Raw genomic sequence first — 27,916 nt, 5'->3', positions numbered from 1 at the left:
CATAGCCGAGCATGTGATTAGGGGAAGGGCACTGAGAGCATCATGCCCTGATAATTGGTAACGCTCAGCTCAAAAGTCCCCAGAGCCTGCACAAACCTGGAGGTGTAATTACTCTAGCAGGAAACGAAAAGCTTTCTTCTGCTGCTGTTTTAAAAATCTTTTCCCCACCGCTTCAGTGCTACAAGCGCACACAGAGCGGAAATAATGGATTGCGGTGTGATCACCTCCAAAACGGTGTTGCTGCTGATCAGCCTGTTTTTTTGGGTAAGTAAGATGGAAAGAAAGCAGATCTGTAATTCGGTAATGCTTTCCTCCTGTTCTGTTGACTCTTTCCTGCAGATCTAAAACAAGAGATAGATTCACTGAGCACCTGTTGCTGCGAGAGTTCACTTCGTGGACAAAGCCCTTCCCCTTTATCCCAAGTCAATGTACCCTAAGATTGTGCTCGGACGTGAAGTTCTTGGGGTGCTGTAGCGGTTAAGAGCGTCAGACTGGGATTGAGTTGGGCAGCTTCCCGCAAAATATAAAATATGTAGACATCTCTGTGGTTACAGCGTGAAACTTTCCGTATTGCTTTTTCTGTTGTCCGGGGTTCCGAAGCAGAGCTAGTAAAAGGGACGTTGGAAATGCCCTCCGGACCCCCATCCCTGTATTAACAAGGGATGCTAAGGCATTGAAGGTGGGGGGACCTGTGACCTTCAGGTGGACTCCAAATCCCATCATCCCAAACTGTTGGCCATGCTGACAGGGGCTGATGGGAGCTGGAGTCCATCAGTCTCAGAAGGGTTGTAGGCAGTGCTTTTTTTCCTGGGGGGGGGGGACTCAGGGGTACGCATACCCCTAAACATTTTGTAAATCTTTGTACTTTTGTCCATTTACTGTATTTATCTCCCCCGATTTTAACTATAAAACAGCGGTTTTCTTGAGTCAAAATGAGAGTACCCCTAAATATTTACAGTATTATTATTTTTTTGGGGGGGGGAGCACTGGTGGTTCGTCTCCCCAGCCCTGCATTAGAAGCACTCTGAATGCCATGTATAAAACAAGGAGCCCCCGCATGCAGCTCTTGACTAGTTTTCTAATGACTTTTTAACACACCTGGCGAAAGAATAAACTCCACAGGGGACGTTTTACTCCTGGAATGAAGCTGCAGTAGTGGGGAAATATTTTTATATTTTTAATTCCTCTTTGCCATCTTAAGGCACAGGATCTCTGTAGTAATGGTAAAAATAGCAAAGCATTTGGCAACCCTGGAATGAGAACGCCTCCGAGAAACTGAGCAGCGAAATAAGGGACAGGATATCCTGTAACAGGGCGTGGGTTTGAGGTTTGAGGACCTGACAGAACATTCTCAGTACTGATTTTGGTTTAATTAGGGGGGGGGGCTGTTTGGGTGCTTTAAAAGGAATTCTATAGGGTGTTTTTCTCTTTCCCTCAATATTCCATCGTTGCCCTTTCATAGCGTTCAATAAAGTTGCCTTTTTTTGTAGGTGGCAACAGTGGCGTAGCGTGGGGAGTGCAGGGGGGGCCGGCCGCACCGGGCGCAACATCTGGGGGTTAGGGTTAGGGGGCGCAAATCCACGGGTTAGGGGGTGCAAATTACTTGCCTTGCCCCGGGTGCTGACAACCCACGCTACGCCACTGGGTGGCAAATTCAGCAGAAATCATATTTATTTAGAGAGATCTAATACAAGGCAGAACTGCATTTGTGAGGCAGTTAATGTCTGAATTAAGTGCTTATTGGGACAAGTGCGGGTGGGAATTTTTATGGTGTTCTTCCTCAGCGCACTGTACTTGATTCTCACAGACCTTCATTTAATCCTCACAACAACCCTAGGAGGTAGGATAGGCTGAAAGAAAGTCACATAGTGGGCTTCCTGGCTGAGTGGGTCTCTCTGATCCCAGTTGTGAACCCTAGCCACTACACCACACTGCCTCTCTGCTTCAGATTAGGCTTTTAAACAGGCCAGCAGTCGCCAGCAGAGGGTTGGCTGGGGCTGATGGGAGGTGCAGTCCAAAATATCAGGAGTGGCCACCCGGTTGGCGGAGGCTGAAATTGCTATTTGTCTGATTAACCTCGGGAGACAAAAGTAGGGGAGCTTTACAAAAGTTACTTCTTTGGTTCCCTTCGCAGGGAAGGCCTGGAGTCAGTGATTGCTCCCATGTTTCGTGTGTGGAAATTCCCAGGTTCAAAACCCCGTCTGAAACCCTGGAATGCCACTGACAGTCAATACAGCTGATACAGTCATACCTCGGAAGTCGAACGGAATCCGTTCCAGAAGTCCGTTCGACTTCCAAAACGTTCGGAAACCAAGGCGCAATTTCTGATTGGCTGCAGGAAGCTCCTGCAGCCAATCAGAACCCATAGAACCCAAGTTGGACATTTGCAACCTAGAACAATCTCTTCTGGGTTTGCAGCCTTCGGGAGCCAAAAAGTTTGACTCGCAAGGCGTTCGACTCCCGAGGTACGACTGTACTTACTTTTTGTCATGGACTGAATGTAGGAGAGTGGTGTGGGAGGCACCAACTTGAGAAACCCCAAAGGTCAAAGGCTCAGAGCCTGGGGAATGGTGGTGGGACGATGATGAGTGGTCAGAGGGAGAAGACTGGGAGGATGAGATGGCTGAATAACAGGGTTTCGTGAGGGGGGGAAAATCCGCGGCAGAGAGAAGTCCAGAAGTAGAAGGAGAAGAGGGAGACCAAGAGGCTGGTAAAGAAGCCAGGAGGTCTCCTCCTTGTGCTGTGACAAGCTCCCCTTACCCCTGGTCTCCCAGAGCCAGAAGAGGCATGAAGAGGGCATAGTCTCAGATTGCTTGGGAAGGACCTGGGAGATGAGTAGTCTTAAGCAACTGTGGGAAGGCAGGGAACATCAGCCTCCACAACTGGAATTCCCTTCACTTACTCTGTGTGATTTATTGCTGACCCACCTTGAGGGATCGATGGTCTGACTCACTAGAAGGCTGGTAAAGGTAGAGGTAAAGGGACCCCTGACCATTAGGTCCAGTCGTGGCCGACTCTGAGGTTGCGGCGCTCATCTCGCTTTATTGGCCGAGGGAGCCGGCATACAGCTTCCGGGTCATAGAATCATAGAAACATAGAATCATAGAGTTGGAAGAGACCACAAGGGCCATCGAGTCCAACCCCCTGCCAAGCAGGAAACACCGTCAGAGCACTCCTGACAAATGGTTGTCAAGCCTCTGCTTAAAGACCTCCAAAGAAGGAGACTCCACCACACTCCTTGGCAGCAAATTCCACTGCCAAACAGCTCTTACTGTCAGGAAGTTCTTCCTAATGTTTAGGTGGCCAGCATGACTAAGCCGCTTCTGGAGAACCAGAGCAGCGCACGTGGAACACCGTTTACCTTCCCGCCAGAGCGGTACCTATTTATCTACTTGCACTTACGAACTGCTAGGTTGGCAGGAGCTGAGACCGAGCAACGGGAGCTCACCCCGTCGCGGGTATTTGAACCGCCGACCTTCTGATCGGCAAGTCCTAGGCTCTGTGGTTTAAACCACAGCACCACTCACGTCCCAGAAGGCTGGTACCTAACTAATATAGTATATGACGGCAGACAGGACAGTCACTTTTGTGGGCTAAGGCCAATTCACTATGCATTGAAAGCAGTACCATACCACTTTAAACAGTTACGGCTTGCCCCAAAGAATCCCGGCAACTGTTGTTTGTTAAGGATGCTGAGAGCTGTTTGGAGATCCCCTATTTCCCTCACCGAACTATAATTCCCAGAATTCCTTGGACAGAGCGACTGATTGTTAAACAGATTTCGCTTCACTTCCTTTCATTGTTCATGTCATGTGGAAGAGCAAAGTTCAGCAGGTGCAACAGAAAAGCTGCACCTATTGAACTTTGCTCTTCCGCAGGAACCGAATAAGGAACAGAAGCCATGGCTAGCTTTGCATTTTGCTGTCCTCATCGGGTTTGCAAGCCAGAAGCGGGTTGTTGGGTGTCTTGCAGATCTGCACCTGTGGCTGCAAGCCATGTACTTCTTAAAAAGATGCACACACGTGTTTGCAGTAGCCACAAATGAACAGATGCATTGAAAACAAATGAACAGATGCATTGAAAACAAAAAGGGGAAAAAACACAGCCGCTTCTCTTTTTAGAGTCCTCTTTAAACCACAGTGGGGATGTGCAACTGTTAATGCCCAGAACCACAATCTGAGTAACCTCTGAGTAAGAGTTGCTGGAAATCCCAGTTGGGGAGAGAGCGATCTTTAGGGTTGCCAGGCAGAAATCCATTAAAAATGTTTGTAAAAAAAGCTCAACAAACTACTTTGCTCCCAAAACCCCCCTAAACAACTTTTATTTTTCTTTTAAATAAAAATAAAAAATAAAAGGGACCCGGGTGGGTAAAAGCCTCAGCGCCTAGGACTTGCCGATCTCATGGTCGGCGGTTCGAATCCCCGCGGCGGGGTGCGCTCCCGCTGTTCGGTCCCAGCGCCGGCCAACCTAGCAATTCGAAAGCACCCTTGGGTGCAAGTAGATAAATAGGGGCCGCTTACCAGCGGGAAGGTAAATGGTGTTCCGTGTGCTGCACTGGCTCGCCAGCTTGTCACGCTGGCCACATGACCCAGAAGTGTCTGCGGACAGCGCTGGCTCCCGGCCTCTAGAGTGAGATGAGCGCACAACCCTAGAGTCTGTCAAGACTGGCCCGTACGGGCAGGGGTACCTTTACCTTTACCTTTACTAAAAAATAAAAATGTGCACCCCACCCCGAGGCCATACCATTGTAACTATCCAACCCCCCCCCCCCAAATTTCAACACCTTTTGCGATGGTTTGACCCCTTTCCGTTTTAACAGTACAAATTCTACAAATGCCTTCCATATTTCCTCAAAATCATTTCTCCTGCATATTCCCCATCTTACCTTAATAGCACATGTTAATTTATCATTAATAGCTATTCCCCACACCTCTTTTTACCACTCTTCCATTTGATATTCACCTTGCCCCTTCCACTTCCTAGCTATCATAATTTGTGCAGCTGTCAGCAAATTTGTGAGCAAGCCCTTCATAGCCCGCGAACCTTCCACCCCATCATCAATTGATAACAAAGCTACCTCTGGACTTTGCGACAGCTTTAACCCAGTGATTTCTGTTATCTCCTTAAACACCCTTTGTCCCAGCAACTTTTCTGCAACAAAACAACACCACCACAAACTGGCTTATAAGTATAAAACCAAATTTTTACGGTTTACCACACATTGTAATTGGTGGGCTATTTTGTATCATGCAGCTTTTCAGACTGATGAAGCGTGTAGCGAAACCTGTAATATATCCGGAGAACAGGTCTCCTTTTGCCCACTTGCAATATTCTCACCAGGGTGGTGGCTTTGCTTTGCCTTCCCATGATTGGTCCATGCGTACGGCTTTGTGTTTCCAACTCAAGACCCATTGAAGAACATCTCATCCAGTTCAATCTTTGAAAAGCAGCTTTGAAAAGCTTTTTCACATTCTCCAGTGTGCTCCCCTTGCCATTGTGGCGGCACGGGGTTGCCGTTCTGTGATTGGACTTATGCTACTTGTTGAATGGTTCATTTATCCAGTCTGTATAACGTTCACCGCACATGTAACTTGCCAAGATAGAGTTGTATAATTATCCACTCCATGTTCACAGTATCTCCAGGCTTTGTTTTGCACATGGCACCTCGGTATGTTTGTTGCTTGAATGGTTACAAGTCTCTCTCTATTCTAGCTATTATTCTAGTAAATTTGGTTTTATACTTATAAGCCAGTTTGTTGTGTTGTTGTTTTGTTGCATTATTATTACTGTCACCATATTTGATACTTTATGTATATTCCCAGCAACGTTTCTGTCCGGATTATCACTGTTTGAAATATGGCAACCCTAGCGATGTTGCACTCGGCTTCTCATACCCTCCAACATGTTGTGACGGAAAACCAGGACACCATCTTCTGGGGCCGCACACCTGGACGAGTCACGTCACCCATGCAAGATTGTGGCCTCAGCAAAAGCTTCCCCCCCCCCGGGCCCCTTGCCCCAAAACATGTGTTTTGAGGCACCGTGCGAGATTGTGCCTCTGAAAAAGTGCTTTTTTTTCGGGGTGAGATTGTGGTGCCCCAAATGACTACCATGCTCTCACAGAAAATAAAAGGGTTATTCCGTCTTGAGGGGTATGGGTTCTGCTTTTGAGCTTCCCACAGGCATCCAGTCAGCCACTGTGAGAACAGGATGCTGGACTAGATAGGCCTTTGACCTGATCTAGCAGAGTTCTCCTAAATTCTTAACCTCTCAACGCACGTAGAAATAGAAAATTGTTCAGTGCCATCTGACTATGAACCTACCTGAGCCTTCAGATCTGTGTCAGAGGCCCTGCTTGCTGGTTTGCACACCTACTGATTTATTTTAACATTACGTTTATATCCCATTTTCACTCTGGGGAGATCAAGGTAGAGCTCAAAGTTCTCCCTCCTCCCCATCTTCTTCTCCTAACACCCCTGTGAGGTAGGCTAGGCTGAGAGATGCCAACCGGGCCAGGTTCGCTCAGTGAGCTTCCTGTTTGACTGGAAGGGATTTTGACCTCGTCTCCCATGATCTTGGTCTGATGCTCTAACCCAGGGTTTCTCAAACTTGGGTCTCCAGTTGTTGTTGGACTACAACTCCCATCATCCTTAGCTAGCAGGACCAGTGGTTCGGGATGATGGGAATTGTAGTTCGAAAACAGCTGGAGACCCCAGTTCAGGAAACCTTGCAGCCGATATCGCACACTGTCAGCAGGAATCCCATCACCTGAAAGTGGGAGAGCAGAGGAATTTGGGAGATAATTTCTGTCTGGAAATTATCCAGCTGTGACATCCTTATTTTTGTTTCCTCACGTACCAAAATTCTGCGATGCTCCTCTGCCAAGGAAACAAGGCTGTCCTGCCTTGCCTCTCACCAAAACATTTAATTTGGGCCTTAATAACCGTATTATCTCTCGGCCTAGCCTAGCCTAACGCAGGATTGTTTTGAGGAGAAAATGTGGCTGGCACACCATGACTGCTGCCCTTAGCTTTTCAGAGGAAGGGTGAGGCTGAAATATAATTGTTTTGTAATAATGTGAGCAGGAGCAACGAGGAAGAGGTCTGGGATGCCTTAAATAATAATTTAATGTCTTGTTGCATAAGCTGTGACAGGTTACAGCCTACTTTGTCGGATGCACGAAATGCTTTCGGAGGTTGGTAAAGGGGAGAAAGAGAGAGAGAGAGAGGGAGAAAGAAAGAAAGAGAAAGAAAGCATAGGAAGAAAGAGAAAGAAAGCATAGGAGTGGTTAAAGTTAAATGTTCTGCTTAATTTCTTTTTGTTGTGGTTTGCTCGTTGGGTGAGAAACTCATATCTGGCAGGGGCACCCCAGGGCCCAGCAAAAAACTGGTGTGTGAGGGAGAGGGTTGAATTATTACTCAGGGTAAAGGGAAAGGGAAAGGGACCCCCAACCGTTAGGCCCAGTCATGGCCGACTCTGGGGTTGCGGCGCTCATCTCGCTTTATTGGCCGAGGGAGCCGGCATACAGCTTCCAGGTCATGTGGCCAGCAGGACTAAGCCGCTTCTGGCGATCCAGAGCAGCGCATGGAAACGCCATTTACCTTCCCACCGGAGTGGTACCTATTTATCTACTTGTACTTTTGAACTGCTAGGTTGGCAGGAGCAGGGAACAAGCAACAGGAGCTCACCCCGTTGCGGGGATTCGAACCGCTGACCAGTTCTGATCAGCAAGCCCTAGCCTCTGTGGTTTAGACCACAGCGCCACCCACATTCCATACATCCCTCCTACTCCTCTGTCGTCTCCAGCAACTGAAGCACCGGCTTCTCAGGGTTCAGGCCCTAACAGATGCTGGACTAGGGTGAAACTTGCTTTCCTTCTCTAGAAGAGAAACCAATAGATCTGCGCATCACATTCTCATCATCCAAACGCTGGCTTGTGTTTTTCTGGTTGCTTCCCCTGCCTCATTTTATGAAGATTCAACAGTCGGCTTTAATTTAAAACACACAGAAGGAATACATTTAGCCAAACGGGCTAGAGCAGGCACGTCTCAGAATGCAAGAGAGAAAGAAACAAAAAGCCTACCGTTTATAACAATATGAAGCCAGAACAATGAGCTGCAAACACTCCCCTTTTCCTCCCTCCCTCCATCGTTTCCTCTCTCTCACTCTTTGCACCGTTAAATACGCAAGCACTAATAGAGGATTTGTTTTCCTGAGTGTGGAGCTTTACGTAGCCAAAAGGCCACCAAACACGCAGGTTTGGGGGATTCCTAGCACCTTCAGAAGTATTAAAAACACTTTAGGGGGGAACACCCCAAAACTACCCAATGAGAACTGAGCAGGCTTGGTGGGACCAGAACATAAGAGCCAACTCCTAGGGCCTGAGGTCCCTTCGCCCCCCCCCCCAATTTTTGAGGCCCTCCCCCCAAAGTTAATGGACATTGCCATTCAAATGGTGTGAGTGAACCCAACCATGTGATTGATTATGGGGGGTGGGGCATACCTGTCCCTCCCAATATTTTATTCAAGTTGGCTCCCCTGGAAGAGAATATTCACTGTTAGGCAGGAGGAAGATGGAGAGACGGAATGGACTGTATTCTCCAGTACAGAAGCACTCCACACTGCAAAAAATTATTGCAACATCCCAGTGTGGTGTGTGTGTGTGTGTGTGTGTGTGTGTGAGAGAGAGAGAGAGAGATATTCATATGTATATTCTAAAGCAGGCATGGCCAAACTTGGCCCTCCAGATGTTTTGGGACTACAACTCCCATCATCCCTAGTTAACAGGACCAGTGGTCAGGGATGATGGGAATTGTAGTCCAAAAAAAAACCAATCTAAAGACTCTTCAGGGAGATTGGCCACATTAAGAGTCAATCTTACAGCTGAAAAGCTTATGCTTTATATATATAATCAATTAATCAAAGGATCAAGAGAAAACGGAAAGTGTTTTGGGAATGCATGACCGCTTATGCTTTAGAAACTATGAAGCTAGGCTTATTTTTTTGGCTCTTCCCCTGGGAGAGTGATTGTGCAGCTTGTTTGCTTGTGGAGAAATTCCACTGAGGTTCTGGTAGCTTTCCAGTAACGTGGCTGTTCATGGGAAGTTCCATAAAGTCTCTCAGAAGAGCAAAAGTATTAGCGCATGCAGTGTTGGAGAAAAGATTCAAGTCCAGTTTAAAGATGCTTAATAAGATAATAATCGGGAAGGTGTGTTGGAGCATGTGCAGAGTGCACCCTGTACACCAGGCATAGGCAAACTCGGCCCTCCAGATGTTTTGGGACTACAACTCCCATCATCCCTGACCCCTAGTCCTGTTAGCTAGGGATGATGGGAATTGTAGTCCCAAAACATCTGGAGGGTCGAGTTTGCCTATGCTTCCCGTACACCCACAGAGCAGCCACAGCAGGTGCTTACTCATTCTTTGGATGGGCGGGGTGCGGTTTTAAAGGCAGAGCGTGTGGCCAGCAGCCAGATTAAGCCTCAACACTTTTTTTTGAAGTGATAATGAAATTGTGAAGTGTATACTGAAATTCGCTATGGGTGAATCCTAGAGTCATAGCATTGTAAAGTTCACAGAGACCCTGCGAGTCAACTAATCAAGGCCCCCGCAATGTAGGAATCTCATCCAGTATTTATTCTGCCTTCTGCCTTTCAAAGCGAAACTAATAAAATAACTACTCTTGATTTTAACAGCATCAGGAATCGCGGACAGCCTCAGTGGTGCAATAAACCTATTTCTTGCATAGCTCTCAAATGATGGGGGCGGTACCCCTGTTTCTGCATATTTCTGCATCTGTCCATAAGACACACACACATTTCCCCTTACTTTTTAGGAGGGAAAAAGTGAGTCTTATAGAGCAAAAAATACGGTAAATACTGCAGTTGCAGTTCCCAGCACCCTTAGAGTCATAGCATCATAGAACTGCAGATATGGAAGGGGTCATAAGGGTCATCTAGTCCAACCCCCGCAAGTCAGGAATCTTCCACCCAATGTGGGGCTCCAACCCACAACCCTGAGATTAAGGGGGTCTCGGGCTCTACCAGTCGAGCCCTTAACAAACTGCATTTCCCAGGGGGGAAGCCAAGTGCTTTAATTCATGTGGGTGTGTCTGCGTCAAAGCAAGTATTCAGCAAACTTTCCAGAACATTTCCCCCTCCCTTTCCAAGAGTCTTGACTTCTGAGGAAGTGTGCATGTTGCACAAGACCTTCCAGCCAATTATAATTGGGCAACTGGAATTTTCCCATGTGTTTTTTAATCCCAGCTGAAAATAGTGATGGTGTTTTTCCCTGCGATACGTCCTGCGAATTTCAGAGAGTTGTGGTTGATGGCACTTAACCTATTCTTACCAGGAGAGGTAGCAGTTGCGGGAATCTGGGGTGAACTTGCACCTTCCTAAAGAATGCCACTGAGGCCCTTATGCTAAGAATTAAATCAAATAATTAAAATATTGGGTAAGTAGAATCATAGAATCATAGAGTTGGAAGAGACCACAAGGGCCATCGAGTCCAACCCCCTGCCAAGCAGGAAACACCATCAGAGCACTCCTGACATATGGTTGTCAAGCCTCTGCTTAAAGACCTCCAAAGAAGGAGACTCCACCACACTCCTTGGCAGCAAACTCCACTGTCGAACAGCTCTTACTGTCAGGAAGTTCTTCCTAATGTTTAGGTGGAATCTTCTTTCTTGTAGTTTGGATCCATTGCTCCGTGTCCGCTTCTTTGGAGCAGCAGAAAACAACCTTTCTCCCTCCTCTATGTGGCATCCTTTTGTATATTTGAACATGGCTATCATATCAGCCCTTAACCTCCTCTTCTCCAGGCTAAACATGCCCAGCTCCCTTAGCCGTTCCTCATAAGGCATCGTTTCCAGGCCTTTGACCATTTTGGTTGCCCTCCTCTGGACACATTCCAGTTTGTCAGTGTCCTTCTTGAACTGTGGTGCCCAGAACTGGACACAGTACTCCAGGTGAGGTCTGACCAGAGCAGAATACAGTGGCACTATTACTTCCCTTGATCTAGATGCTATACTCCTATTGATGCAGCCCAGAATTGCATTGGCTTTTTTAGCTGCCGCGTCACACTGTTGGCTCATGTCAAGTTTGTGGTCAACCAAGACTCCTAGATCCTTTTCACATGTACTGCTCTCAAGCCAGGTGTCACCCATCTTGTATTTGTGCCTCTCATTTTTTTTGCCCAAGTGCAATACTTTACATTTCTCCCTGTTAAAGTTCATCTTGTTTGTTTTGGCCCAGTTCTCTAATCTGTCAAGGTCGTTTTGAAGTGGTTTTGAGCCTGGCTGTTTGAGCCAGAGAGTGATGCAATGACCTACTTGAAAAGAGAGTAGTTCTTACTCCTTCTGCCATGAGCTAAAGAGGTCTTTGGATTGTGAACTCTTGGGCTGACCTGACCTGTATGACGGGTGTGCCACTCATCGTTCTGGTTAAACCTCTTGAGATAAAGACGCCATCTTCTACGTGCGGGAAAGTCTGAGTGCACTCGAGCGTTGAGCAAGCCAAGTTTTTGTTTTAAGAAGAAGGTATTGCTGTGAAAGAAGGCTTTCTCTGAGGTCTTACTTGGACTGTACATTTGAAGCAGTGTTATACCATGTGGATCCATGCTTTGTAACCACGTTTTAAGTGGGGAGGGAAGGAAAAGCACTCAAGGGACAAGGAGCACGCGTAGGGTGTGTGGAGAAGGATGCTGCTAATAATGCAGAAGAGGGGTTTAAGGGGAGAAGAAGCACGCATGGGGTGGGTGGAGAAGGATGCAGCTAATAATGAAGAAGAGGGGTATAAGGGGAGAAGGCTCCTCTTCTCTCCTACTTTGCTCCTTTAAAGCAAGCAGGCTCTGCTTTTCTCCCTCCTCCCCGCTCATCCCCGGCTTAGCAATCTGAAAAACTTTGCTGCTACTTAGCGAGCTGAGTGGGGAGGAGAGAGGGACAGAGAGCCTGCTTGCTTTAAAGGAACCAACCGGACAGGAGCCGCTTACACTTGTGTAAGCGGCTCCTCTCCTCTCCCGCTTTGCTCCTTTAAAGCAAGCAGGCTCTCTGTCCCTCTCTCCTCTCCACTCAGCGGCTCTTCTCCCGCTTTGCTGTTTCAAAGCGAGCCACGGAGGAGGGAAGGAAGGGGAACCATGGATCCTCTGCTCACGACTGCAGCAGATCCCCCCGCCACCCATAGGCATTCACTCCATAACACGCACAGACATTTCCCCTTACTTTCTAGGAAGAAAAAAGTGTGTGTTATGGTGCAAAAAATACGGTAGTTCCTAGGATTCTTTTGGGGAAGGTATCTAGTTGGCTTCTGTGGATGTTTTTATTAACGGTACAGTGGAGCTCTCGGGGTTGTAATTCGGCACATCTTATTTTTTTCAATTTGTGACTTTTTGGTGGAGATAGATCTTTGCGGTCCCTTCTCCATCTTCAGATTTTGCATATACAGTCTAAGTGTATATTAGGGTTGCTGTACATCTGGACATACACAGACATTTACAGAACATACTTGGAATACTGCTGTCGGAAGCAGTGTCTGGGCAGAAATTGGCAAAAATGTCCCAGAAAATCCGGATGTATGGCAATGCATGTCAGCAGTGTAGTTTTTGGCGATTTTACTATTAAAAAAGCTCCAAAACATCAATTTTTTGTGATGTTGCTCAAAAAGTTCAACAACAAAACTAAAAAAAACTCAATAACTTTGCCCCCCACCCCATAACCTGTGTGTCTGGATTTTCACTAATTGAAATACGGCAACCCTAGCACATATTCCCCTTTTTAAAAAAAGTACAGGGAAATAACTGGAAGATCGATAGGTTTGTTTGTGCCTTTAAGAAGCCTTCTGGGAAGCTGAGTTTGTTGCTACAGAGGAGCCTTTTAAACTTATCTCTTCCTATGTTGAAAGGAAGGAGCCACAAAGACTGCAAGTCTACGTATGCATGTCTCTATTTAGAAATCAGTTCTGATGCATTTAATAGGGTTTAGTTTCTGGGAACTGACGTTGTTTTTAAGTGCTGTGATGTCCAAGCTACCTAGGCAAAAGAGGAAGCATTTGCACTTTTAATAGTATGACAAGTTAATATCACGAAGTACATCACATGAGTCTGCCTCATCATGTTCCTTATTGTTCGGCTTGGCGTGCAGAATTTCCAAGCAAATTTGTCCTCTTAATATTTTGTATTTGCAAATGGGAATTGTATTTGAGTATGTTTGTCTTTGTTTGTGTTGTATACACTCCACTACATCCTGCCAGGTTTTTTTAGGTCAGGTAACCAGAACTAGGGACGTGGGTGGCACTGTGGGTTAAACCACAGAGCCTAGGATTTGCCGATCAGAAGGTCGGCGGTTCGAATCCCCGCGATGGGGTGAGCTCCCGTTGCTCGGTCCCTGCTCCTGCCAACCTAGCAGTTCGAAAGCACGTCTAAGTGCAAGTAGATAAATAGGTACCGCTCCAGCGGGAAGGTAAACGGCGTTTCCATGCGCTGCTCTGGTTCGCCAGAAGTGGCTTAGTCATGCTGGCCACATGACCCAGAAGCTGTACGCCGGCTCCCTCGGCCAGTAAAGCAAGATGAGCGCCGCAACCCCAGAGTCGGCCACAGCTGGACCTAATGGTCAGGAGTCCCTTTACCTTTACCTTTAACCAGAACTAACAAATGAAAACTCTTGCTCAGGGGTCAGCAAACTTTTCCAGCAGAGGGCTGGTCCACTGTCCCTCAGACCTTGGGGGGGGCGGGCGGACTATATTTTGGAAAGAAAAAACAGAACAAATTCCTATGCCCCACAAATAACCCAGAGATGCATTTTAAATAAAAGGACACATTCTACTCATGTAAAAACATGCTGATTCCTGGACAGTCCGCAGGCCAGATTTAGAAAGTGATTGGGCCGGATCCGGCCCCCGGGCCTTAGTTTCCCTACCCATGCTCTTACTGGTGCCGTGCAATGGTTGATCTGCAAGTGTTTTCACCGTTGTGTTGATGTGTCAGATGCAATCACACACAACTGGAAAGCTAACCATTGCCTGTCCGCAGCAAATTTGCTATCAGCCCCAGTCAGCACAACACTACTGGTTGGGGCTGATGTGAGTTGCAGTCTAAACTTTCCAGAGAGCACCAGGTTGGCAAAGTCTGTTGTAGAGGCTGCCTTTCCTTTCAACTAGAAGCTTTCTCTGTAGGAAGGAACATTTTTCAGAAGGAAGTTTTCCATGACCGCTGTAATAATCAACCGCCGTTTCAGAACGAAATGTATTTTTAAATCAGAAGCATGACAAATGTCGGTCTTATGCCTGATGCACTTAATTTAAAGCCAAGCACATGGTTAGAATTATACTGAGAGCAAATAAGACTGTTGACCGCTGACAGATGATTAGTTGGCGTCTTTGTTCCAAAGATGAGCTCATAGTTTCCCTAGAAGACCTATAATGTTCGTTCAGGCCTGGCCCTATCATTTGGCAGTGTGAGACTATGTCCTCGGGTAACAGATGCGGCAGAAAGGGTCAGCCTCCTGGTTGTACTGTTTGGTTGGGGATCAAAGCTGTGGGTGCCACAAGACTTATCTAACACCAAGTTTCCCTGCCTGTCTTCGTCAGGACTCAGAGCAAAGCAACATCAGAACCTGGAGACACACTACTGGTTGACCACTGTGAGAACAGGGTGATGGACTGGATAGGCCTTTGGTCTGATTCAGCAGGGATGTTCTTAAGTTAACTCTGAAAATGGTGTATCAATGGTACTTAACTCCAGTAAAATTGGCTAAAATTTATAAATTAAAATCAAATACCTGTGTTGGAGATGCAAGAAAGAAATAGGAACAATGTTTCATATGTGGTGGGAATGCCGACCTATTAAACAATTTTGGAATGAAATATATGAAGAAATCAAAAGGATGTTTAAAATATCTTTTAGTAAAAAACCAGAGGCATTCCTTTTAGGTATAATCACAAATGATATTCCTGACAATCAAAGGAAAGTATTCCTCTATGCGACAACAGCTGCCAGGATACTCATAGCAAAAAATTGGAAAGAGAGAAAAATTCCATCAATGAAAGAATGGCAAATTAAATTTTGTGAATATATCAATCTGGGAAGACTCACAGAATTCATAAGGGGACAATCGGTCCAAAAATTATTAAAAGAATGGGGATGTGCTAAAGAGTATATGAAAAAACATTGTTCTGGAGTAAGCATATCGGTATGTAATGAATGATGCTTTGCGGGGTTAAAGAAAGAGAAAAATGGTGTAAAAAGTATAAAGCTAGAAGTAATCTACATTAGACAGAACAACTTAGAAAGAGTAAAAATTTCGAGGTCTTAGAACAAAGGAAGGAAGTCAATATGTGCATATGTATGTAATGACTAGATTAGAATGATGATATGGTTTTATTTGTAGATGTGTGTTTTTGTTTTTTGTTCTTTTTTCTTTTGTGTTCTGTTTTTTTCTTGTTTGTACTGTTGTATTTTGGATTCAATGTTTGTAATTTTTGTTGTAATTTTCCATTGAAAATTAAAAATAATAATAATAAAATAAACTCTGAATTGTAGTAGGCAAGTTGTCTCGCAGCAATATGGAAACTAGGTCAAATCCTGTGGCTAGTTCCAGTACAGACCAGTCTTGGAAGGAGTCATTCGGGTTCACTGGGAACCGGCTGGAGGAAGTAATAATAGTTTAAACTGGTTTATCTGATACCATTTTGAAACAACATTTTGCTTTATATTAAGGCTGCAGCAGCTGGACTTTCTTATGTTGGCGCATACGTCCTCAACACCTACAAGGAATATGACCCTTTCCTCCAGGATAAATACCCTCTCCTGCCGGCTGTCATCATCATTTGTGTTGCCGTGGTGATGTTCGTTATCGGCCTCATTGGCTGCTGTGCTACAATCCGTGAATCCAAGATTGGCTTGGGAGTGGTAAGTAAGGAGTGCGTCACTGAAAATGCCTCTGTAACAATTCCATGGTGCCAGACAGAGGGAATCAGAGAGGACAAGGGCTTGTCCACACCATAGCTGTCAAGCGTCCCTTATTTGGAGGGACAGTCCCTTATCCCAGCGCCATGTCCCGCTGCTGTCCCTTATTGATGGATGTCCCTTAAATTTCCCGGGTTTCAAAGGAAGCAGCTCCTCTCCCTCCCTCCCTGCTGGCCAGGGAGGAGGGAGGCTCCAACTGTGTTGCTTGGCTGCCCGGCCCGCCCCCCTCTGGCCTTCTCTCACCAGCCTCGGCCCCTGGGAGCCCCTCCCCGCCGGGACTGGTGGGAGCCTCGGGCCCTTCCGCCACCACCCTCCTTGCGGCCGCCGAACTGAGCGTCTCTGCCTGGGGCCTCCCCTCTGCCCATCACTGCCGCTCCCGCTCCCACTAGGCCGTACTATGGCTGTGCCGCCGAAGGACCCAGATGAGATGGGCAGCCTGGCATGGTCTATGAATTGATGAGGAGCCTTAAGAGGAGAGCGAGGGCAACCATAGAGAAAGCAGTTCAGAGAGAGGAGGAAGAGGAGGAGGAGGAGGTGTGGGCAGATGTTCCAAGGGCTACAAGGGAAGGACCGCAAGCGCTTCTCCCATAGATTTGTAGTGGCAGACTAGCATAGATGGTCTGATCTGCGGGTTTACTTCAGGAGCTATTCCCCCCCCTTCCTCCCGCCCCACCTGATGGAATTGAGAGCTGCCGATGGATCACGAGAGAAAAGATACAGAACAGCAGCATCATCTTCGTAGCTTGGACTTCGTTTTGTGCGAAAAGTGGTTGCTGCTTGTAGTTATTTAATTGCAGTGTTTCATCGGCTGGTGTCTTGAGCAGCAGCATCTGGAAACGAAGGGCTAAAAACTGCCGCTGCTCTTCAAAATTAACTGGTCCCTTTTAACTGGTTGACTAAAATCCCTTATTTTGGCTGCTGGTCCCTTATTTTCAAGGCTGCTGGTCCCTTATTTTCAAATCTGTAAGTTGACAGCTATGGTCCACACTTCCACTTTTCCACGGGGCTGAATGGTTTTCTGTTTGCCCCACTGCTTCTCCCGGACAAACCCGCTCTTTAGAGCTTAATCAGAGCAATTGTCAATCCACTGAAAACCCGATTGATGCTTATTCCAATTCAGTGGTAAATATCGGGTTTTCCTGGGGGAAGGCGGCAGGACAACTGAAAGCCTGAATGTGCCCCAAGTGTCTGTCCACCCACTTCCAGACAAGTCACTTGCCCTATGGCTTGCCTTCCCATTGCTGGGGCCATGTAGTTTCTTGAAGGAAAGGTCATTACCACGTAAAATTTGTAGCTGGAGGTCTCTTAAGCATGCCCACTTGAGACTGAATTCCGTCATGACTAAGAAGACTTCAGAAGAGGATGGGAGCATTAATGTGAACTATACTATGTGACAGCTCTTCAGATATTTGTAGATGGCTATCATATCTGTCAAACATGAGCCTGACAGATATCATATATATCAAACATGAGTCTGACCAAACTGCGGGAGGCAGTGGAAGACAGGAGTGCCTGGTGTGCTCTGGTCCATGGGGTCACAAAGAGGCGGACATGACTAAACGACTAAACAACAACAACAACAACAATCATATCTGTGATTCTCCAGTGGTTTGGCTTCACTCCGTTGTTTCTCGAGACAGACGGATGCCAACCAACCAACCAACCAATATCATATCACTTCTCATTCTCCTCTTCTCCAGACTAAACATACCCAGCTCCCTCAACCGTTCCTCATAAGCCTTGGTTTCTGGACCCTTTCTCATTGTGCTTATCATCCTCTGCACATGTTCTAGCTTCAATATCCTTCTTAAATTGTGGTGCCCAGAATTGGACACAGGACTCTAGGTGATGCTAGGCAACAGGTCTCTCTCATCCCCACCCCTCACACAAGGCTTCTTCACCCCAGCCTGTCATCTTAGATGTCTACAACACCTGTAGACCAGCCTCTTCCTAACTAATTCTTCTTTTCCTCCAGTTCCTGATCATTATCCTGTTGGTCTTCATTGCTGAAGTGGCAGCTTTTGTCCTTGGATTCATTTACAAAGGACAGGTGGGTAAAAACAGACGTATGTACTCTGTACCAATGATGAGGGCGGGCGAGCGAGGTGGCTGGTGGAAATGCAATTATGAATTTCTCTCATTCCATGAAGACTGGGAGGCTCAACCACCTTTCCATTTACCCCAGGAAAACCTACAGTTTAGTGCTGAATCGGAACAAACAGCAATCGGGTTTTCCATGAATTGCCATTTGTTCCAATTTAGCACTAAAGAGCAGGTTTTCCAGGGGAAAGCAGTGGGTCAAAGAAATAACTGCTCAGACCCATGCTCTCTAGGCTTGGGACAACTGGGAGTGTGGATAAGCTTTGGGCCAGAGCGGTGGTTAACCATACCAGCCCAGAGCCAAATTCACAGCATACATTCAAAGCGCTACGATGCAACTTTAAGCAGTCATGGCTGCACCCCGAAGAATTGTGGGAGTTGCAGTTTGTTAAGGATGCCTAGAGTTTTTAGGGTAAGCCTATTCCCCTCAAAGGGGACGCTGTGGTCTAAACCACTGAGCCTCTTGGGCTTGCTGATAGGAGGTCGGCAATTCAAATCCACATGCTGGGGTGAGCTCCCATTGCTCTGTCCCAGGCATAGGCAAACTCCGGCCCTCCAGATGTTTGGCACTACAATTCCCATCATCCCTAGCTAACAGGACCAGCGGTCAGGGATGATGGGAATTGTAGTCCCAAACATCTGGAGAGCCAGAGTTTGCATAGGCCTGCTCTGTCCCAACCCGCAAAAGCTGTACGCGGAAAAACGCCGGCTCCCTTGGACTGAAAGCGAGATGAGCACTGCAACCCCATAGTCAAATTTGACAGGACCTAACTGCCCAGGGGTCCTTTACCTTTACTTTTACTTATTCCCCTCACAGAGCTACAATTCCCAGAGTTTCCTGTGAAGAGGGATTGGTTGTTAAATCATTCTGGAAATGTTTTTTTTAAAATGCAAATATCATCACTTGGGAAGGGAGTCTGTGCTGGGAACTGCTGGGTCCACAAGGAAGGCAGAAGGGGGCATTGAACCCTTTATTGTTGGCGATTGTGAGAAGAATCCCACTTCAGAAAGAGAAATCACAAAGGAGGAATTTCCTCCCAATACAACTTCAGAGGAGGGGCATTCCTCAGCTGAGGGGCTGCAATTATCTTCTCTGTTTTTTGTAGTTGAGGAGCTTTCCCTTCTTGAACAAAACCCTCACAGTTCTGTCTTCCTACAGGTAAAAACAGATTTGCATGAACCAATGGTGCAATCATTCAACAACTATGACGGGAAAACGGAAGAGTCTCACATCATAGATTACTTACAGCAAGAGGTTGGGAAACTTTATGTTCTGCTTAAAATTATCGTCACAAACTTCCTCCTCTGGTTGAAAATCCTGTTATTAGTCCTAGTACTATGAATCTTGGCTCATCTTGCATACTTTATCCTGTTTGCAGTTTCCTTCCAGTTTCCCCCCCTCCCCCCCTTTTTTAAAGAAATAACTACAGGAAAAATATCTAGTGGGCTGTTCCAGATACAGCGGTACCTTGGGTTAAATGCTTAATTCGTTCCGGAGGTCCGTTCTTAACCTGAAACTGTTCTTAACCTGAAGCACCACTTTAGCTAATGGGGCCTCCCACTGTCACCGCGCTGCCAGAGCACGATTTCTGTTCTCACCCTGAAGCAAAGTTCTTAACCCGAGGTACTATTTCTGGGTTGGCGGAGTCTGTAAGCTGAAGCGTCTGTAACCTGAAGCGTATGTAACCCGAGGTACCACTGTAAGCTGTTTCAGGGTTTTGTTTTTTTTAGTGGGCAGTTGGACAAGGGATGCTTTGCTTCTGTGAATTTCTTTAAGGTTCCTTTCCATTCTGCCAATATTTTGCAGGAAGGATTCAATCACACAATGGCGAATGTAGGTTTGCACAGTCAGCTTGAATTAACACACTCTTGGGCACTAAAGCCACTTAAAAACATATATAGATTTTTTTTGCGGTAAGGAAAAGTGATAAGCAAATGTGTGGTATAATAACCGATTGACAGGCAGTCATAAATCACCTCTGTGCAAACAAATAAGAATGTGTTCAAATCAGAGTGGATATTCAGTAAAGAGCAGGAATCATATAACCACCTTGCAGACGTTGTGCAAACATATCAGGATAAATGCTGGCTGAACAAGGCTTCTGGAGACACACATTCACCCCAAATGTAGTTGTTTGGCAAAATTAAATTAAGCCATTTCCTGATCTTGTGCAATCCATTCTTATTTCAAAAGGCTCATGTTCTACTTACTAAGTGTAAAAAACAATGATTCAATACAGAAGCGAAACCTATTTCAGAGATCATATTCCCCTTAAATCTATCCCACATTCTCATTAAGCCTGAAAGTTGCAGCTTTTAAAAACAATGGACCGGTCAGCTTCTTAAGTCACACAAACATTATGCAGACAGAGGAATTATATCCAGGAAATGTTTGCTCAGTGTGATAGCAGATGTGCTTTTCCACTGGTATAAACCAACTGGCTAAATTCCATAACTGTGATACATAATCATCTATTTACTGCAATTGCTTTTGCCGAAATTATTTTAGCCAGAGCCTCTTTCATTATTCTTTTGATTCTTGCATCAATTGCGTATACAGTGGTACCTTATGAACTTAATTTGTTCTGGAGGTCTGTTCTTAACCTGAAACTGTTCTTAACCTGAGGTACCACTTTAGCTAATGGGGCCTCACGTTGCTGCCATGCTGCCGCAGCATGATTTCTATTCTCATCCTGAAGCAAAGTTCTTAACCCGAGGTACTATTTCCGGGTTAGCGGAGTCTGTAACCCAAAGTGTTTGTAACCCAAGGCACCACTGTATTCTCTCTGTGTATTGCAGAGTTGTCCTTGAGCAAGCGTAAGGGTTAGCCACTTGTGCCTCCTTGTATCAGAACTTAGACGTCTTGTATTAGTAGCACAATTGTGTCAAAATAGACTCCCTGCAGCCTCTGATTGTGCATTTCAAAAATGTGCCATATTTTTTGCTCTATAAGACGCACCAGACCACAAGACGCACCTAGTTTTTGGAGGAGGAAAACAAGTAAAAAAATATTCTGAATCTCAGAAGCCAGAACAGCAAGAGAGATCACTGCGCATTGAAAGCAGCAATCCCTCTTGCTGCTCTGGCTTCTGGGATAGCTGCGCAGCCTGCATTCACCCCTTAAGATGCACACACATTTCCCCTTACTTTTTAGGAGGGAAAAAGTGAATCTTATAGAGCAAAAAATACAGTAATTACGGTGTTTTCATGAGGCTCAGTACATTTTTTAAAGATGGCTCAAACAAGGCAACAGTTCTTTTTTTTGTTTAAAGATTTGTAACACACACTTTTGAGATCTCACACATTCTTGAAAGTGACACACCCTGTTTGCTTTCATTCACGATTTCAATCTTTGCAGCTTCAGTGTTGCGGAGTCGACAACTACACCGACTGGATTGGTAGCCGATGGTTCAACGCCACCGGCAACCACAGCGTTCCTGTAAGCTGCTGCAAGCGAGACGGCATTAGGAAAAACTGCACAGGGCAGCTGAGTGACCTGAAGTTTCTCAATACACAAGTAAGGGCATGTTGCAGTCAGGACTAGCATGGGAATAACAGAATTGCTGGGGACCTGGAACTAAAGGCTGGTGCAAGCCATCTCTTAAGATGATTGCAAGGTGTAAATAAAGCAGCAAGGTTTTGAAAATCCTAACGTTCGGGATTTCTGGCTACCCTTCAGTTCAGTTCTGGCAGAGATTCCACACTGGCTAACAAAAATAATGACACTGTATCCTGCCATCAGTTCTTTCCTGTTTTGTTTTTGTGGCAGTGGTGTAAAAACTGCTGATATCTGCAACTGTAACAGATGGGGGAGACATTCAATTCTGTTAGCGTTTTGATGGGAAACTGCGTAACGTGTCCTTCTTAAAACAAAGCAGGAACAAAAGCATCACCACCTTTGAAATTCTACCTTGTCCAAATTTTGCAGTGCAGTTCTCAAACCCAAACAATGTGTACAAACGTGTACATGTTCGTGACGATAGCATACAAAACGCACCAAAGTTGGGGAAATTGCATACCAAAAAAATTGTGTTTATTAGGAGGAAAATCACACTGAAAAGGTGAAAAACTTTTAAGAAGTGTTTTTTTAAAAATTGCAATTTGCTTAAGAAATTGTGTGAACTGAATTTAAGGTGGGGAAATTGGGAGGGCCAAAATAGATTTAATGACCATTCTCTCTCTCTCTCTCTCTCCCCCACATCTGCAAATTCTCCCTGCAGGGCTGTGAGGAGAAGGTGGAGTCTATTCTGCAAAGTGTCCTCAACTACGCTATGCTTGTCATCCTAGGATTTGCCATTGTGAAGGTATTTCATAGGACTCATAGGACTGTAGAGTTGGAAGGGACCACGAGGGTCATCTAGTCCAACCCCTTGCAATGCAGGAGCCTTTTGCCCAACGTGGAGCTCAAACCCACAACCCTGAGATTAATAATAGTCTCATGCTCTACCAACTGAGCTATCTTAATCTCTGAAGAACGACTGCTGCAAATAACACTATGTTGCTACAGTGTATATCATATCATTTTAATGGTCCATAGATAAATCTCACAGTGAAGCAGTAGATCAGAGCTTTCCAAACTTTTCATGTCAGTGGCACGCTTTTCAGACATGCATCATTCCACAACAAAGTAATTCAGTTTTACAGTACTAGAAAACTGGAGGTTAAACTAACCCCTTTCCAACCCCAGGAGGAGTGTGGGGAGCGCTTGTGCGACACACTGCAGCCGATACACTAACGGTGTCGTGACACACAGTTTGGGAAGTTCTGCGGTAGATGAAGCCACAGCTATTCTGCTACATGGGCCAGTTATGACATTTTGCTGCCCACACCAGCTAAACTACTGAGATCACATTGATGAGGAAGCCCTTGAACACAACCATCTTGACTATGATGTGACAGTGATGTGACAGTGACTATGATGTGACAGCCGCCATCATCGATGGCGCTCAACCCGGAAGCATGACAGTTTCTGTTTTATACTCTGACCTTGACACGAATGCCCCAGAGCAGAAAGGTACACAGTCTGAACCATAAATTAAACAACAAGTTTCAAAACAGCATTAAATCAAAACAAAGGATTCAGGCTACCGTGCAAGTTTTTCAGTGCTAGGTGGAAACCTTCCAACTTGCCCTGGGCATTTTATACTTCAGGTGATGTTTTAAAATTCTGTTTTATCCTGCCTTTAGCTTCTTTTGATTTTTTTGTTTGGTTCGGCTTTGTGTTGCTACTGCCTTCGTGTTCAGAATGTGACCTTTCTGATAATATCATAGAATTATAAAGTTGGAAGAGTCCCCAGGAAGTCCATTTGCTGGTTCATGGTGAGGGAACAAAACTAGGTGAAACTTTGTGGCCTGATCCATCAGGGCCTTAAGTTTTGATTCCCTCTGAATCCTCGGTTTGCTTAGCTTTTGCCTTGCCATTATCCAGTATGTTTCTGAAAGCATAATCAAACAACATTGCCACCTGTAGACAAGCAAAGTTTAGTGCTTCCCAATTGCCTGTAGTGCTCCTTTAAAGAAACTAGAGTCTGGCAGGTGTTCTAATGGCACTGGGGCAGTGTTTTTATTTCATTTTCTTAGTTAGCCTATACAGTGGTACCTTGGTTCTCGAACATAATCCGTTCTGGGAGTCCGTTCGATTTCCAAAACGTTCAAAAACCAAGGCGCGGCTCTGATTGGCTGCAAGAGCTTCCTTCACTCAAGCGGAAGTCGTGTTGGACGTTCCACTTCCCAAAAACATTTGAAAACAAGAACAATTACTTCCGGGTTTTTGGCGTTCGGGAGCCGATTTGTACGTCAACTAAGCCATTCGAGAACCAAGGTTCTACTGTATACCCCTTCGTATTTCAGCAGAAATCTCTCAGCGGTGTATGAATCCCGACGAAAAGGAATAAATAAAAGCAATGCCGTGCAAATTTCACATTTGTAACCAAGCAACACAACTAAGAACCACAAATGCAAATATACATGACATCAGGATATATCAAGATATATCAAAATGCGACATAATAATGTTATAAGCATTTCATAAATGTTACGGGAAACATAGAAGGTATGATTCATAGAATCATAGCACTGCAGAGTTGGAAGGGACCACAGAGATCATCTAGTCCAAGCCTCTGCAACGCAGGAATCCTTTACGCAACGTAGGACTTGAACCCATGACCTTAAAATTAAGAGTCTCATGCTCTACCAGTTGAGCTACACATCTAATGAGTCCCATCCATGGAAACCTTGCACAAGGGCCTCCACTTCCACAATGGGACTTCCACCCTCTACCCCGCCCTGCTTCCCACCTGTACCCCCGATATTGGCTCTGTGGGGGTCAGAACCCCCAGAACAACATGTGGGGCACAGAGAAGAAGGGAAATTGTTCCATCTGGCGAGCTGAAATGCTTGACAAAGCGCAACGTTGAATTCCTCCCATGACGCCATTTCCAAAATCTACACATTCCTGGAACTCAAAACTAATCCATGTACATAACCCCCAAATACACCCAACTATTTCCTTACGTGGGTGGCGCTGTGGGTTAAACCACAGAGCCTAGGACTTGCCGATCAGAAGGTTGGCGGTTCGAATCCCTGCAACGGGGTGAGCTCCCGTTGCTCGGTCCCTGCTCCTGCCAACCTAGCAGTTTGAAAGCACACAATGCAAGTTGATAAATAGGTACTGCTCCGGCGGGAAGGTAAACGGCGTTTTCGTGTGCTGCTCTGGTTCACCAGAAGTGGTTTAGTCATGCTGGCCACATGACCCAGAAGCTGTACGCCGGCTCCCTCAGCCAATAAAGCGAGATGAGCGCCGCAACCCCAGAGTCGGCCACGACTGGACCTAATGGTCAGGGATCCCTTTACCTTTATCTCCTTACAGCCACCAAATCATTCCATCCATTTAAGTTTAAATAGATTACAAAAGCAGGCCTTAATATGGGCAGTGGCGTGGGGATTCAACTTTCAAACTCTTTAAGCGCCATGAACATTGCTGGTTCTATTTAAAATATTAACAACAAACTTCTCGTTTCAGTTCTTTGGAATGCTTAGTGTCTGTGTTCTGACCTGCAAAAGAGAACAGCACAACGGTTACCATCCTTTGTCGGGGACGTTCGCTTGACCTGAAGATGGAGAGTGACCCTTCGTTCTGCTCTTCCAAGATAAAACGGACTTGGGAAAGATGCTCTGAGCTGAAAATGTTTTGCCTGCTTTTGTAAAATGCTGAATCCTTATCTCGGTGAACAGAAAGGAGATTCCTTTCAAAGCTTGTTATTAAATGTGACCTGACTTGGATTTCACATAGCTATTGGTGATTCCGCTTGAGAATCTTTGACGTAGTTCAGGTGTAGGAAATTTGTGACCCGATGTTTCTGAACTACAACGCCCTGTGGAACGCCCTCCCACCAGATGTCAAAGAAATAAACATCTGACTTTTAGAAGACATCTGAAGGCAACCCTGTTTAGGGAAGCTTTTAATATTTGATGAATTACCGCATTTTTTGCTCTATAAGACTCACTTTTCCCTTCTAAAAAGTAAGGGGAAATGTGTGTGCGTCTTATTGAGCGAATGCAGGCTGCGCAGCTATCCCAGAAGCCAGAACAGCAAGAGGGAGCACTGCTTTCGCTGCACAGCAATCCCTCTTGCTGTTCTGGCTTCTGGGATTCAGCATAATTTTTTTTCTTGTTTTCCTCCTCCCAAAACTAGGTGCGTCTTATAGAGCAAAAAATATGGTAATTGTATTTTAATATTTTGCTGGAAGCTGCCCAGAGTGGCTGGGGAACCCAGCCAGATGGGCGGGGTATAAATAATAAATTATTATTAAATTATATTATTATCACCCTTGGCCATTGGCCATGCAGTTGAAGTTCAGCAGCATCTGGAGGGACAGAGGTTCCCCACACCTGATGTAGTTGAACTGAAGTGACTCCCTTTCCTTAGAACAGCATATGAAGCCTTAAACCTTAAAAGGTAGCCCAGCAGGTACCATTCTGACGTTTCACAGGTGAATAGGGTCCTCCCCTCCTCCCCAGACCTTGTTAGATTTATTAACGTAAATTATTTTTTCAAACTATTAAAGGACTCGGTGTATTTTCCCTTCCCTGCTGGGTGTTCTGAATTCAGGAGAAGGTTTTCAACATTCAGGAGCAAAAGACAGTCAGAGAGGAATCTTGTGAATCTTGTCTCACTTCTTTGAACGTGAGCACTGCAAAATAACAGATAGATTTTAGGTGAGTGTTGCCATTTGCTGGCGGAGTTTTTGGACAGCTGCAAATTTCACCTGGGACTATGAGCATTCAGATGTGAATGTCAACATGGTACCACCATCCACATTCCCTCCCTAGACTCTTAAGGGTGGAGGGGTGAAACTTTTGCATGTTGTGCTCACAACTAAATAGCTACTGATGCCAGCTTTGATCATCTAATTCAGTGTTTCCCAACCTTGGGCCTCCAGCTGTTTTTGAACTACAATTCCCATCATCCCTGACCACTGGTCTTGCTAGCTGAGGATTATGGGAGTTGTAGTCCAAAAACAGCAGGAGGCCCAAGGTTGGGAAATGCTGATCTAATTCACACCCAACACCAGCTTTTCACACAAGATGAAGTGACCAGCAGTAAAAAACCTGATAACACTAGGCAGTGTCTGGATTAAGGCTGTGCGATCCTGAGATCCATGCTTAGTCACTTGCCTTGTTGACGTTTGCACTGAATCAATCCCATGCCATATCTCAAAGCACCAGAATGCATATGAAATCTCCTGGCTGGACTGGGAGCGTTATGTCGGGTCGAGCAACTCTGTGCACACTGCAATTCAATGTGGGGATTTGTTAAGCATTTTGTGCTAGGAGTGATTGGAACACACCTGAATCCTACATCTTTAGAGACTGGGCTGAGAAACCATTCCAAGCAAATACGATTTGAACAGCCACTTGCAAGTGTATCATAGTGAAGATATGGTGCAGGCTTTATTTATGCTGTGCATTCTGTGCATTACTTGCTTCTGGTATCACATTTATTTAATACATACAGCGTCCTTTGCGCTTTTGTGAACAGTGGAACAACTTAGGCATCATACGTACTGTTGAAAAATAAAATGACACTTCCTTTTTCCAAACACCTTTGCTTTAGTTTCTTGAGGGCTTCAGGAATATTTGGACTATAGATAAATAAGTTCCTTTTTAACCCCAAATAAATAAATAAAGGTTAATTACATGATGTTTTATTTTAAAGAGAATGAAATGGCTGGATGGGAGAGAAATTGAATTAAGAGAGAAGCTTCACCTGTCACATTAAGCAAAATTATAGCTTTCCGGAACCATGCAAATGCACTGGCTCTGAGAGACAAGCTAGCACACACATAGTTCCTTCCCAGTCCTTTTGGCATGACACTGTGGAGCAGGCAGCTAAGCCAAGGTTTGACCTGACATGCAGCCAGGACCACTGGGACCACGGTTAATCTCTCTCCTTAACCACAATCTGCAGCTAGGGACAAAAAGTTCATGGGGGGGTTAGGACCCTTTACTCCCCTCACAGAGCTACAATTCTCAGGGCAGTTTAGCAACCAGTGCCTTTCCCCATTTGATTCTGGAAACTGTAGCTCTCTGAAGGGAGCACAGGTGGCCTAAATCTTATCAGCACCCTTAACAAACTACAGTTCCCAGTTTTTGGGGTGAGAAAGCCATGACTTGAAAGTCGCAGGATACTGTTTTAAATGTCTATTTGCAGTAAACAAATAAGGACATTGGCAGGATTATTGTAATAATCTGTGGTTTCATAACAGTGTATATTTAAAGTAGATGAATAAAAGAATAAGTCATGTTAATTTAGAATATGCAGGAAATGTAAAAAAAATAAATTTAAGGAACCTCA

The 27,916-nt window shown here is 45.5% G+C and overlaps 1 protein-coding gene and 1 long non-coding RNA gene across 2 annotated transcripts in view; one reads left to right on the top strand and one right to left on the bottom strand.

Annotated features, from left to right (window-relative positions):
- LOC310659531 (tetraspanin-36-like) lies at positions 1–25,350 on the top strand. Its single transcript, XM_083403213.1, has 7 exons — positions 1–264; positions 15,712–15,903; positions 17,936–18,010; positions 19,220–19,315; positions 21,419–21,577; positions 22,281–22,364; positions 25,082–25,350. Exons 1-7 carry the CDS (start codon positions 205–207, stop codon positions 25,166–25,168), a joined length of 753 nt encoding a protein of 250 aa, XP_083259339.1. The 5' UTR covers positions 1–204; the 3' UTR covers positions 25,169–25,350.
- LOC310659625 overlaps positions 25,183–27,916 on the bottom strand; it is a 101,312-nt gene continuing 98,578 nt past the window's right edge. The window contains exon 2 of the long non-coding RNA XR_014502879.1: positions 25,183–25,478. This is a non-coding gene — a long non-coding RNA (uncharacterized lncRNA). The remainder of the gene's footprint in view (positions 25,479–27,916) is intronic.

This window comes from Podarcis tiliguerta (assembly GCF_965153285.1).
Source record: "Podarcis tiliguerta genome assembly, chromosome: 11".
Taxonomy (NCBI): domain Eukaryota; kingdom Metazoa; phylum Chordata; class Lepidosauria; order Squamata; family Lacertidae; genus Podarcis; species Podarcis tiliguerta.
The sequence above is the reverse complement of the archived record's forward strand: the minus strand, read 5'-3'. Positions and strand labels throughout refer to the sequence as shown.

Excerpts from the sequence above, each read along its gene's own strand:
- LOC310659531 (XM_083403213.1), top strand. The coding sequence starts at position 205 with ATGGATTGCGGTGTGATCACCTCCAAAACGGTGTTGCTGCTGATCAGC. Across the intron at positions 265-15,711 it reads TGATCAGCCTGTTTTTTTGG|GCTGCAGCAGCTGGACTTTC; the intron begins GTAAGTAAGATG and ends CTTTATATTAAG. Across the intron at positions 18,011-19,219 it reads GATTCATTTACAAAGGACAG|GTAAAAACAGATTTGCATGA; the intron begins GTGGGTAAAAAC and ends GTCTTCCTACAG.